Raw genomic sequence first — 14,406 nt, forward strand, 5'->3', positions numbered from 1 at the left:
AAAGAAGGGGCCTGCCCAACACTTCCTCATCCAGGTGCCATTTTGAATGAACCTTCTCTGAGCTGCCTGTAGTGCGGTTTGTCCTTTCATGCTAAGGAAACCAATCCTGTACACAGTGCTCCAGATGTGATCTCACCAACTGTACAAATGTAGTACATCATCCCAAGTTTCCCCTTGCAATAAATAACAATATTCCATTCACCTTCCATATCACTTCCTGTCCCTGTAGACTAACTTTCCATGATTAATGTCCTAGGTCACTCAGATCCCACTGTATCACCTAGTTCTACAGTCTCTCTCTCTTTGCATTGAAATAATACACTGCTTTTGTATTCCTCCTATCAAAGAGAACAAGTTCACATTTTCCCACATTGTACTTCATCTGATAGGTTGAGTGAGTTGGGAGGCAAAAGCCTATCTACATTCTGTTGCAGACTTATTTTATCCTCTTCATAATTTAATCTCCAGTCTTTGTGTATTGAGTTAATTCCTTCGTCCACGTCATTGATAAAGATTGTAAATAGCTGAGGCCCCAGCACTGATCTCTGTGACACGGTGTTAGCCTGTACACAGAGTTCATGTTTTGTGTAGTAATCTTTGATATGGCACCTTATCAAATATCTTTTGGAATTTGAAATGCGGCACACACTCTGTATTCAGTACATTTGTGTTACTTGTTTGTCATTTTTTTTTGCTTCTACTTATTACTCCCTCAAAGGACTTCATCAGTTTAGTCAAACATGACTCCTCTCTCCATGCCATTTGACTGTGATTGCATCAGGTTTTTCAAAGTGCTCCACTAGTTCCCAACATTTCCCCAAATGACAGATGTTAGCCTTACTGGCCGGGAGTTTTGTTTTGTCTTCCTCCTTGCTTGCATAGAGGTGTTACACTCTCTCTTTTCCAGTCTGATGAATCTTGAAGTTTGGATAATCTCTATGATCTCAGCTTTACCTGCTTAGACTTTAGAATGAAATTTATGAGCTCCTAGGGAGTTATCAGATTTCAGTTCTAATAGCTATCTTCCTACCATTTATTGGTGATTATAATTGATTTAAGTTTCTCACTCCTTCCACCTCCTGGCTTTACAACTATTTTTTGGATACAAATGGTCATTTGGGGCAGCGTGGTCACTCGGTGGTTAGCACTGCTGCCTGACTGCGTCAGGTACCTGGATTTAATCCCACCTTTGGGTGACTGTCTGTGGGGAGTTTGTACATTCTCCCCATGTCTGCATGAGTTTCCACTGGGTGCCCTGGTTTTCCTCCCACAGCCCATAGTTATGCAGATTAGGTGGATTAGCCATGGGCAGTGAGAGTTTACAGGGATAGGGTCAGCAAATAGGTCTGGTCAAGATGCTGTTTGGTGGGTCAGTGCAGACTCAGTGGGCTGAATGGCCTCTGTTAGCTCTGTAGGAATTCAATCATTTGGTAGTATTGAACTTGTATATCACTGAGAAGTCTGACCTTGAACCTTCTGGAGCTCCTTTCTTTAATATCCCAAGCAGCAACTCATAAACTCCAGGAACATATGACCTTAAGCTCCAGTCGTTTCTTCCCTGGCCAGATTATTTCTATCTGTTTCCTCCACCTCTTCATTGTTTGTTCTTGTCGGAATACTATTAATGAATTCTCCATCTGAAGATCAATCTAAAGTATTTATGCAACTCCTCTGCCATTTCTTGGTTCCTCATTATTATTTTCCCAATCTCATTCTGTAAGGGCCTGTGTTCTCACTGGTGCCTCTTTATTTATTTGCAGAAGCTTTTGCTGTTTTTTTTTACATGCAAATTTACCCCATCGCTTATTTTCTCCCTCCTTATATTTTTTTGGACTCCTTTTCTAAACCACTGGCTAACCACTAATCTTTGTCAACTTATACGTGTTCATTTTTCTTGCAGTCAAAGTTGCTCTCCCTAACTTGCCTGGTTAACCATGGCTGGTTTATCTCCTTCCTAGAATCCTTCACCTTCACTGGATTACATCTTTACTGCAAGTCATGACTATTTTCGTACATCTTTCATTGTTCCTCACTGTCTCTGCTGTTAAACTCCTTTCCCGGCCTACTCCAACCTGCTGTGCCCCTCAATCCTTTGTACATTTCTCTCTCTCAAATTGGATGTGAAATTCAACCATGTTATGGTCACTGTTTCCTGGAGGATCATTTACTACAATAGCATTTATTAAGCTGATCTCGTTACACATTACCAGATCCAAAATAGCCTGATCCCTAGTTAGATCCACAAAAATTGTTCTGGGAAACTGTCCCAAATATACTGTGAATTCTGTCTTGTGGCTATCTCTGCCAATTTGATTTTTCCCAATTTACATGAAGATTAAAACCATCAATGATTAACATACAGCCATTTTCCCGTGCCCTTGTTATCTCCTGATGTATTCCATCTCCATTGTAAAGCTCCTTTTCGGGGGCTGTATAGAATACTCCCAGCAATGTCTTCTTTCCTTGGTGATTTCTAGCCTCCACCCATCTGGATTTTTATAATCCCCCAATCCATGATCGCTTTTTACAATTGTATCTTTTCCATCCTGTACTAACAATGGTACCCCACCATTCGCTCCATCCTACCTGTTCTTGCAAAAAGTCACATACCTCTGAATGTGTAGTTCCCATCTTTGATCTCCTTGTAAATCTGTCTCTGTAGCGGTGATAAGTTCACACCATGAACTTTTGTTTTCTGCCGTTAATATATTTCTTGTGTTTTGAAAGTTGTTTCTTTGCTGTGTGCAGGAATATCGGTCAGCTCCCTGAGTGATGGGCTCTTTGTTCTCCATGTCCCCTGTGAAGATAACAAAAAAAAGGTTGGTAGAGAAACTCTTGTTGTTTTTTGCTCTGATTCCAGGCAGACACCTGGACAGTTCACCAAACTGTGTAGGACATGTGGGAAAATGTGAAACTCATCCACATAGCCTCAGGTTCTTCAGTCAGAAAGCCCCTTCTGTTAGTGATGTAGGGCAATCCAAGTCAATCAGTAACACCCTGAATATCTGCTCAGTTGCCTGTTACTGCACATTTTCCTCTCACACTGCATTGTTATCACTTACACATTTAGCCCATCTGTGTTAACATGGCCAGTCACCTCCAAATCAGAGAGCTGTATTTTCAAATCCCACTCCAGAGCATGGAGCTTAGAATGTAAACTGACTCTCGCAGAGCAGTGAGACAACCCTGCATTATTTAATAAACTGTTTAACCAAAGACCCTCAAGGGTGAAGTATCCCAGGACATTTTTTGAAGACGTCCAGCAGGCTCTATAGTGACCAATAGTTATCCACAAACCAACATCATCACCCTGGCCATTTGCACATTGCTGGTTGTGGGATCTTGCTGTGTGCAAATTGGTAGCCATATTTCTGACAGTGAAACCATGTAACTTTAACTATTTACCTTGCTGCAAAATGCTGCACATCATTTCCGAAAGTCCGTAAGGCGGCACAGTCCTTTACCTGGGAACTCACTCGATGCCGTTGGCTCTGAATTTCAATGTACTGTTTGCATACTGACTTTCTATTCCGATTCTAGTTTGCATTGCCTCACCATTAGTCCCATCCTGATATCTCTCTGTAGAGTGTGTCCAACATCCTGGGCCTTCAGTTTCAGAATCCCTCCTGAACCTCTCCACTCTCTCTTCAAGAATGCGCTTAAAATTCTTCCTGCCCAGCCAACTCCTTGGGATTGTTCAGGGTCAAAATGTGTTTTTTAACAGATTTGTGAAGTTCCTTGGGCTGGTTGGTCATGTTAAAGATGCTATATAAATACAGCAGTGAGCTGTCAGTCAGCAGAGTGTCTGAGAAGATGATGAAATTATTTACATTTTCGATATCCTGAAACAACAGGGGGTCCACCGTGAAATGTCGATGATAAAATATCCTGAGCCAATCACTGGTCTGTTCCTGTCCTATGTAGAAGTGAAATGCTATGGTTGCTGGAAATCTGAAATAATAAAAATGAACAAGGTTGGAACTGTTCAGCTGATGTGGCAGTGCCTATGGAGAGAGACAGAGAAACCATTAACCTCTCAGACAATCAGAGTGGTTATCAATCTGAATCATGACCTCTGTCTTTCTGCTGATGCTGTCAATATCGAAGTTGATGATGTGTGTAATTTAGTCAGACAGCCAAAGTATTTCCTAAATTCCCTTTGGAACGTTGCTGTTGTGTCTGCTGCCACCTCTCTGGCAGGCAGTGTGCTCCATGTCAAATATGCCTTTCTGTCAATCTGTTATCTTTCTGTCTTATGTTGAAGGGTGATGTTGTGTTGCGGAGTGACCATGTGATTGAGACATTGACAAAACTGGCCATGGCAGCTGATAAAGCAAACAATATAAATATCAACCAGGGCAGGTAAGTGTTTGAGCCATGGTGCAAATCCCCTCCCACTAGCAGGGAGCTACAAAAATGCACAGGCCCATCATTGCACTTTGTACAGCAGCCTTCTGTATATTCTGATCTTTGTGCTCAATACTGACGATAAAGGGACCCTTGTGAATGATTCAAGAACCATGTTAACTCATTCACAGTGCAGTCAGAGAGTCATGACTGAACAGTGGACAATGTGGCTGGAGCTTTCCACCGCCGGACATGAACACACTGCATGAAGCGAATGATTCGACAGGCAAAGTGGTCTATTCCTGCTCTCATTTCCTATCATGTATCTAACCCTGTGCCAGGAGTGTTTGATGGGGACAGTGTAGAGAGGATTTTACTCTGTATCTCACGCTGTGCTGCCCCTGCCCTGGGAGCGTTTGATGGGGACAGTGTAGAGGGAGCTTTACTGTTTAGCTAACCCTGTGCTGTCCCTGTCCCGGGCACAGTTGGTCATTCACCGCTGCAATATAACTGAACCATTTCCACTCCCCCTCCCATTCTTTAGATGACATGTCCATCATGGGCCTCCTGCACTGCCACAATGATGCCACCCGAAGGTTGCAGGAACAGAACTCATATTCCGCTTGGGAACCCTGCAGCCCAATGGTATCAATGTGGACTTCACCAGCTTCAAAATCTCCCCTTCCCCACCGCATCCCAAAACCAGCCAAACTCGTCCCTGCCTCCATAACCTGTTCTTCCTCTCACCCATCCCCTCCTCCCACCTCAAGCTGCACTTCCATTTCCTACCTAGTAACCTCATCCCACCCCCTTGACCTGTCTGTCCTCCCCAAACTGACCTATCCCCTCCCTACCTCCCCACCCATACTCTCCTCTCCACCTATCCTCTCCTCTATCCATCTTCGGTCCGCCTCCCCCTCTCTCCCTATTTATTTCAGAATCCTTTCCCCATCCCCCTTTTCTGAACAAGGGTCTAGACCTGAAACGCCGGCTTTTGTGCTCCTGAGATGTTGCTTGGCCTGCTGTGTTCATCCAGCTCCACACTTTATTATCTCGGATTCTCCAGCATCTGCAGTTCCCTTTACCTCTGCATCATGAAGTAGTTGGTTTCTCTGTAGTTTGGTCAGAAGTGCTGAATGATGATACTAGGCAAAGGGATGTTTGATTTTGTTGGAAGGCACTGTCTCTAGTAGGATTAAACCTTTTGCACAGGCTGAGAGTTTGGGATGATCTGAGCTCCACTGCCCCATCCCTGTCACAGGCCAGTAACTGCGCACACTCACTCCTCTCCCTCAGGGATTGGGTTAGATTTAGTTTGGATCCAGGGAGCTGCGAATGTAACTGGGCATCATGCCCTGAGTTCTGGAATCCTCATAGTGAGCTGGGGAATGCATTTTGCCAAATGATTTGTCTTTACTTGTTTTTCAGCATAAAGTTCACGATCAAGCATGGGAAAGAAGGCATCATCGATTTCACATCAGGATCAGAACTGATCATTTCAAAATCAAAGAATGGACACCTGTCTGTGGTAAGTTTCACTTAGAAATGTTCAGTTACAGCTGGTGTCCTTGTAGATTCTTGCTCCGATCACCTGTTACCATAGGCCACTGACATTGATAGTGTGTTTCTCTCAGTAAAACATCCACAAGCTGCTTTGCAGGAGTGTACCAGGCAGAATACAGCATCCACTCTGCAAGGGAGGCTTTAGGGTAAATAATGAAAAAGGCTCCGTCAAAGAGGTTATTTCTGACCAGTCACTCATTTCAATCCACTTCAGAAATCATCCGAGTGACATGAGAGTGAAAGCGTCCTGTGTTTACTTTTAGTAAAGGTTGGTACCTCTCCATCAGTAAGCCATTGGGTGGCCCATTGTAGGTGATGTTAGTGTTTGAAGAACAGAGAAATAGAGGAATTGAAAGAGACAATTCCAGAGTTTAGGACACAGGCAAGTGTTGAAATTATTCAAGCCGGGGGGGACCCAGACCAAACTCAGTGCCGGGATCTCGAGGGCACAAACAGAAGTTGCTAGAAAAGCTCAGCGGGTCTATCACCATCTGTGAAGAGAAATCAAAGTTAACGTTTCAGTCCAGTGACCCTTCCTCAGAACTGTTCTGAAGAAGAGTCACTGGACCCGAAGCATTAACTCTAATCTCTCTCCACGGATGTTGCGAGAGCTGCTGAACTTTTCCTGCAATTTGCGCTTTAGTTTCTGATTTACAGCATCCACAGTTCCTTTGGTTTTTATTAGGTATCTCTAGGGGTTGAGAGAAGGTCAGTGCTGGCACTCTGAGGCCCATGCTTCACATGGAGTGTCTGAACTCTGAGTGAATGGTGGGTGGAGGAGGATCCAGAGAGGGGGAAGGTGAAGAGATCTGGAAATGAGGCTCTGAATTTTAAAAGCCTATGTTTGCTGGCCAAGAAGTGAATTCAGTCACTGGGGGGGGTGATAGGTCACCAGGACTTGCAGTGACTTAAGGCACCAACTCATGAACAGCTCAACAGGACTGTTGAATAATTGGAGGCCTGGCACAAGCAGCATTGAAGTATCATGTCTGAAGGGAATTGAATGCTCTGTAAGTGTTTTCGGGGAATAGAGAGGTGGAGGTGATGGGACTGCTGGTAGGCTGAGGTTTTGGTGATGAGCCACCGAACCCCTTCTCTGATTCCTGTTGAGACTAGGCCTGGCCTGCTCTGCTGGAGCCTCTGATGGTTGGCAGGCCCAAGGATGGCATCAGTGGCTGAGCGAGAGCAGGATGGCCCTTTGGCCTGAGAGGACAGTTTTTTTTAATTTTCAGGTTAAATACTCTGCATTTTAAAACCTGAATCTGTAAAAAGAGAAGCCTCAGATCTGTTTAGTTGGTGCAGTAAAACAAAACCCGAGGTTCAAACCCTAAGAGGACTATTAAGTGCCAGCAAATTAAGGCTTTCATTGACCCCCATGTCCCTGGCACATAGGGTCATTGAAACAGCCCCTGCTCACCTCCAACAGGCTGGGCTGTCACTGACTGCCAGCCAGTCAAAACCGAGCCACCAACAAACAGTGATCCCTGCTCTCCTATGATAGATTACTCTTGTCAACAGGGAGGGTGGTCCAGCAGGCTCACACTTCTTAGCTCAGGTATTTTTGCTTTTCTATCGCCCACTCCCCCGCCACCTCTTCCAACCCCGGCCCCGGCCCCCGCCATTGTCCTCTCTGCGCACACCCACTCGCTCACTCTCCCTGTTCACCCTTTTCCCCTGACCCCCACACTCCCAGTTCAATCCCTCCCCCACCCCCACATTCCCAGAGGGAAGTGCAAGTAGGAGATTTTTGAGATTCATTTTGAGTCAGGTGACATAATATGGGAGGAGCGGGGAAAGGGAATATGTGATTACACAGAATTATTAAAGTGAAGTGTGCAAAGTGTGACACCTACAGTTTGGGGAGAGAATTCCCTGAAAATAAATAATAGAGCTAATTAAAAAAAAGTGCCATTTATTAACAGGGGTCTACAGTACAAGCAGCGGCAGTATGTACAAGGTGTACTGCAGAAATTTAGAACATAGAACATAGAACAGTGCAGCACAGAACAGGCCCTTCAGCCCACGATGTTGTGCCGACCATTGATCCTCATGTATGCACCCTCAAATTTCTGTGACCATATGCATGTCCAGCAGTCTCTTAAATGTCCCCAATGACCTTGCTTCCACAACTGCTGCTGGCAACGCATTCCATGCTCTCACAACTCTCTGTGTAAAGAACCCGCCTCTGACATCCCCTCTATACTTTCCTCCAACCAGCTTAAAGCTGTGACCCCTCATGCTAGCCATTTCTGCCCTGGGAAATAGTCTCTGGCTATCAACTCTATCTACACCTCTCATTACCTTGTATACCTCAATTAGGTCCCCTCTCCTCCTCCTTTTCTCCAATGAAAAGAGTCCGAGCTCAGTCAACCTCTCTTCATGAGATAAGCCCTCCAGTCCAGGCAGCATCCTGGTAAACCTCCTCTGAACCCTCTCCAAAGCATCCACATCTTTCCTATAATAGGGTGACCAGAACTGGACGCAGTATTCCAAGTGCGGTCTAACCAAGGTTTTATAGAGCTGCAACAAGATCTCACGACTCTTAAACTCAATCCCCCTGCTAATGAAAGCCAAAACACCATATGCTTTCTTAACAACCCTGTCCACTTGGGTGGCCATTTTAAGGGATCTATGTATCTGCACACCAAGATCCCTCTGTTCCTCCACACTGCCAAGAATCCTATCCTTAATCCTGTACTCAGCTTTCAAATTCGACCTTCCAAAATGCATCACCTCGCATTTATCCAGGTTGAACTCCATCTGCCACCTCTCAGCCCATCTCTGCATCCTGTCAATGTCCGGCTGCAGCCTACAACAGCCCTCTATACTGTCAACGACACCTCCAACCTTCGTGTCGTCTGCAAACTTGCTGACCCATCCTTCAATCCCCTCATCCAAGTCAGTAATAAAAATTACAAACAGTAGAGGCCCAAGGACAGAGCCCTGTGGAACCCCACTCACCACTGACTTCCAGGCAGAATATTTTCCTTCTACCACCACTCGCTGTCTTCTGTTGGCCAGCCAATTCTGTATCCAGACAGCTAAGTTCCCCAGTATCCCATTCCTCCTGACCGTCTGAATGAGCCTACCATGGGGAACCTTATCAAATGCCTTGCTGAAGTCCATATACACCAAATCCACAGCTCGACCCTCATCAACATTTCTAGTCACATCCTCAAAGAACTCGATAAGGTTTGTGAGGCATGACCTGCCCCCCTCAAAGCCGTGTTGACTGCATTTAATCAAGCCATGTTCTTCCAGATGGTCATAAATCCTATCCCTCAGAATCCTTTCTAACACCTTGCAGACGACAGACGTGAGACTTACTGGTCTGTAATTGCCGGGGATTTCCCTATTTCCCTATTTCCTTTCTTGAAGAGAGGAATTACATTTGCCTCTCTCCAGTCCTCAGGTATGACTCCACTGGAGAGCGAGGATGCAAAGACCTTCGCAAAGTGGCAAAGCAATTGCATTTCTCGTTTCCCAAAGCAGCCGAGGACAAATCTGGTCCGGGCCTGGCGACTTGTCAATCTTAATGTTTGACAAAATTTTCAGCACATCAGCTTCCTCTATCTCTATCCATTCCAGCATGCACACCTGCTCTTCAAAGGTTTCATTCACTACAAAGTTCGTTTCTTTCGTAAAGACAGAAGCAAAAAACTCATTTAGGGCTTCCCCTACCTCCTCAGACCCCACACACAAGTTCCCTATGCTATCCCTGATCGGCCCTACTCTTTCTTTGACCATTCTCTTATTCCTCACTTAAGTGTAAAATGCCTTGTGTTCTCCCTAATCCGTTCTGCCAAGCCTTTCTCGTGCCCCCTCCTGGGTCTCCTCAGACTATTTTTGAGCTCCTTCCTCACCTGCCTGTAATCCTCTAGAGCTGAGCTTGACCCTAGCTTCCTCCACCTTATGTAAGCTACCTTCTTTCTTTTGACGAGAAGCTCCACTGCTGTCGTCATCCAAGGTTCCTTTATCTTACCCCTTCTTGCCTGTCTCAGAGGGACATATTTATTCATCACTCGCAACAACTGTTCCTTAAACAGTCTCCACATGTCTATAGTGCCTTTACCAAGGAACAATTGCTCCCAGTCCATCCTTCCTAACTCATGTCTAATCGCATCATAGTTTCCTCTTCCCCAATTAAATATCCTCCCATTTTGCCTAATCCTCTCCTTCTCCATAGCTATGTAGAATGTGAGGCAGTTATGGTCACTATCACCAAAATGCTCTCCCACCACAAGATCTGATACCTGCCCCGGCCCGTTTCCGAGCACCAAGTCTAGAATGGCCTCTCCCCTCGTCGGCCTGTCAACGTACTGAGTTAGGAAACCCTCCTGAACACACCTTACAAAATCAGCTCCATTCAAATCTTCGGCTCGAAGGAGGTTCCAATCAATATTGAGAAATTTAAAGTCACCCATTGCAACAACCCTACTACGTCCACACTTTTCCAAAATCTGTCGACCTATGCTTTCTTCAATCTCCCTGCTGCTATTGGGGGGCCTGTAGTAAGCCCCTAATGAGGTGACTGCTCCCTTGCTGTTCCTAATTTCCACCCACACTGACTCGGTGGGCAGATCTTCCTCGACAATTTACCAAATATCCTTAGACAGCATCTTCCATCTAGAATGACAAGGGCAACAGGTATATGGGAACACTGCCACCTACAAGTTCCCCTCCCAAAACCACTCACCATCCTGACTTTGAAATATATTACTGTTCCTTCAGTGTCACTGGGTCAAAATCGTGGAATTCCCTGCCTAAGGGCATTGTGGATCAACCCACAGCACACGGACTGCAGGGGCTCAAGAAAGCAGCTCACCCCCACCTTCTCAAGGGGCAGTTAGGGATGAATAATAAATACTGGCCCAGCCACCAACACCTATATCTCATGAATAAATATTTTCCAAAATTCAACCCATTCTGAATCTTGGTTAGGTTTTTTGCTGTACTAAGCACACTGACAGGAACATTGCACTAACGGACAGTGATGAGCATAGATTCTCAAGAATGATAAAGTCACTGCAGTCCCAGAGGGCCATAGGGCTTTAGAGAGAGCTGTCCAGTGGCAGTTTAACCTGAGGGTCACCATAGCTCAGGGGACGGGAGAGGTCGAGGTGGAGAATCCTTCATTGATAATCTCAGCCGGTGTGGGAATTGAACCCACGCTGAGCATCACGAGCTAGCCATCCTACCAACTGAGCTAGCTGACTTCCCCCCCCCACTACGCCCACCAAATGAAGCTCGGGAATGAGTAGAGATCTGGGGTGTGATCACTGTTTACACTTAAGCAAAAAAAGACAAGGGGGAGTTTTGATAGAGTGTATAGGGAAAGACGTATTTTCATTGATTGGTCGATGTGTAACGAGTGGATATTCTTTAACAACATCACACAAGAGAGTTAAAGAGAGAACTCTTCAAACACAAAAGCATAACTTGCTACAGGAAGTGGTTCAGACAATGTTCTATCTTCTACAGGAAGCCTGTCAAACGGTTAAAATGCAGAAAGATACAGCAATATTGGGAGCGCACTGGACAGTGGGATTAGTTTATGCTTATTCTAAATAAAACTGGTATAACACAATGGCCCCAGTGAGGTTCTGCATTGCAGTGTGATCTGAAAGGAAAGGACAGGGGGTCCCTGACTTACAAATGCTCACACTTATCAATGCAACTCCACGTGGGGGTGTGTCATAGAATTATAGAATCCCTACAGTGTGGAAACGGGCCATTTGGCCCAACAAGTCCACACTGACCCTCGGAGCATCCTCCTCAGACCCACACCCCTATAACCCTGCATTTCTCATGGCCAGTCCACCTAATCTACACATCCTGGGACACTCTGGGTAATTTAGCGTGGCCAATCCACCTAGCCTGCACATCTTTGGACTCGGGGAGGAAACTAGAGCACCCGGAGGAAACGCACACAAACACAGGGACAATATGCAAACTCCACACAGGCAGTCCCTGAGGGTGGAATCGAACCTGGTCCCTGGTGCTGTGAGGCAGCATTGCTAACCACCGAGCTGCCCTGCCGGGAATTTAAAGATCTGGCACACACGCACACTTGCTATACTTACAGACAGCTCTGCATTATGTTCCAACTTGTGTACAAATCAACTTTGGAACAGACTTGAGTGGAAGTTGTTTGATTGCCTGTAGTTTGGATGATTGTGTGTGTCAGTGTGACGTGTGTGGGGCAGATGTGGTCCTGAGTCTGACCACCTCTTGCTCTCTCTGTTTAGGTGGCTCCTCGACTGAACTCCAGATGATGCTGCCAGTGAGATCCGAGTGACAGCCCATTGTACAGACAGATGGTTTGAAGGTGTGCGCCAGTAACTGGCAGCATCTGTAATGAAAAAAGGAGCTTGTACATTTATCGGTGAGGCATTTGAGTAGCCCACCTTGGCCTCGTTTTTATTACCTCCTTTACACTGCTTCCCTTGACTGCCAAAGCCTGTGCTTCCACAGCAGGAACTGAAGGATCCGAGTTATACTTTAATCACGCAAAAAAAAATTGGAAGAATATTTATATTAAAAAAATGGCTGTCATGATCAGTGACCTGAGTGAGTTGTATCACATGACTGCCACAGTGCATGTGTGATACATAAAGCAATAGAATAGATATTGTCCACAGAAATTCCTTTGGTTCGAAACAGAAGCTTCTGTTCCCGTGAGCCCTCAGTAAGGAGAAGACCATGCTGCGGAATGCCTTCTTCAAGGTTAGAGGTTGCTGAAGAAATGAACCAAGTGATGATTTTTTAAAATACAAATCCATTGCCTGGGGATTTTTCTTTGAGTTCTTCGAGCCATGAAGTGTTGATGATTCTTGTCTTCACTGCCATTGTTTAAAAAAAAATCGAGTCCTTTGGCTGAAGCCAGTTTTGCATTCGTTGCTGTAGAAACCTCTACAAATTACAGCAAGTTTCCGTTTCACAAATTCATGCCCTGTATTAGTGAAATTGTTGGTGGGCGATAACTGATATTGTTTTATTTGTCACTTTCTAGACACAGTGCTGTTCAGGTCCAGCAAAATATATTAAAGGGTTAATTCAACAATTAGAAAGCAGCTGAAGTCAAAACAGGACTCACCAGGTCAGAAGATGTAACCTCCACCTGGTTTATGGGCCATATTTGGTAAATGAGTATGTAACTCAGTACCAGTCATACAGTTTCCAGTAATTGCCAGCTCTTTGTACAGTGAGACCTCAGCAAAGGATCAGCGTAGTGCTACATATCTTCATTGCTTCTCCAAAGCAGATTCTGTTGTTCCCTATTTACTATCTCATCTTCGAATAGTCCATTCTCCAGGGGTGTTCTGTAACCAATCCACCAGTGCCCCCTACGCCACCTCCATGTTTGAAGCTGTATTCATTTTGAAGAAATGATTAAAAATTGAATAACAGATGGACATGTGAACGAGTCTCTCAGCAAGGTTTGGGAGAGGATGGGAAATGTACAGAGCACATACAGTCAGTCTCAGGTAAGCAATTAGAGAGACTTGTTTGAGGGTATTCATTAATTCAGTCTTCCTTGTGAGTTGCTGAAGAGATGTCAAAATCAACCAAGTACTGAGACGTGAAGTTGTATAGGAAGGCGTCTAAACTGAGGTGGGGCTTTGCAACTGGTTTCACTATACAAAGCTGCCTGCTCCTGTGGTGGTTCTGGACAAACTACAATCTCCCAACATCCACTCAGCTCAGAGAAACACCTGTCAGCATCAGAGGTTTAACAGAAATCTTCACCTCATCCCGTTGTGGAACAAGACGAGAATTTTAAAAGGAAATATACTTCAAAATTAATAAAAAGGTTGTAATAAGCTTTATATAGATGGATATTATGTGAAGCCATCTCATTTTCAATAAAAAGTCTCAAATTTTTTGGTTTTCAATTTCTTTATCATAGGCTTATCACATCAATTTCTTTATCAACACTGGGAGAGCGTGCGTAGGGCTCTGACCTCTGTCACTCCTGCTTCTTTCTCTTATCTCTCCAACCCTTTCTCAGTCCCCAACTCTCCAGACTATGGTTGATCTTGATTCATTGTCAGTGCTTTTCACTGATTCTGAATCAAACCAGGGACCTGGCTTGGTGAGATCCAGTGATTTGCTATTTGTATTATTTATTTCCCCATTCCCTCCCTCTCTTTCAGACATCTCTCTGCAGTCCAGTTTCTAAAGGGAGTTGAACCAGGTCAAATCATTGTGGCACACTTGAGCCCATTTGAGAAGGCAAAGGCTGTTATGCAATTCATGATTTCAATGTCCCCCTGCGATTTGCAAGCAATTGTTTTTTTAAACGGCAGCCTCTGCTCTATTATACAAACAGCCAAATCACGCACATCAAAGTCCCAAATGGAGAGTTGTGCCAATGGCCAGTAAGATGAGAGAGAAATGGCCAAGGAGGCTGGGGAACATCCCCCGTTTTTCCTCAAAGTAGTAACCGTGGAATGTTTAAACCTACTCAATGCAGTTGTGACCTTGATTTAAAAA

The 14,406-nt window shown here is 44.9% G+C and overlaps 1 protein-coding gene across 4 annotated transcripts in view; it reads left to right on the forward strand.

Moving 5' to 3' along the window:
- LOC125464514 (unconventional myosin-Ic-like) overlaps positions 1–13,793 on the forward strand; it is a 145,125-nt gene extending 131,332 nt beyond the window's left edge. For 3 of the 4 annotated variants that reach the window (XM_048556950.2, XM_048556948.2, XM_048556947.2), the window contains exons 29-32: positions 2,749–2,819; positions 4,265–4,362; positions 5,776–5,875; positions 12,159–13,793. In XM_048556950.2, coding sequence (XP_048412907.1) covers positions 2,749–2,819; positions 4,265–4,362; positions 5,776–5,875; positions 12,159–12,185 — 296 coding nt within the window. In that variant the 3' untranslated portion in view covers positions 12,186–13,793. The remainder of the gene's footprint in view (positions 1–2,748; positions 2,820–4,264; positions 4,363–5,775; positions 5,876–12,158) is intronic. The other variant, XM_048556949.2, reaches the window with a different exon arrangement.
- Positions 13,794–14,406: the final 613 nt, after the last annotated feature.

This window comes from Stegostoma tigrinum, chromosome 27 (assembly GCF_030684315.1).
Source record: "Stegostoma tigrinum isolate sSteTig4 chromosome 27, sSteTig4.hap1, whole genome shotgun sequence".
NCBI classification, from domain to species: Eukaryota; Metazoa; Chordata; class Chondrichthyes; order Orectolobiformes; family Stegostomatidae; genus Stegostoma; species Stegostoma tigrinum.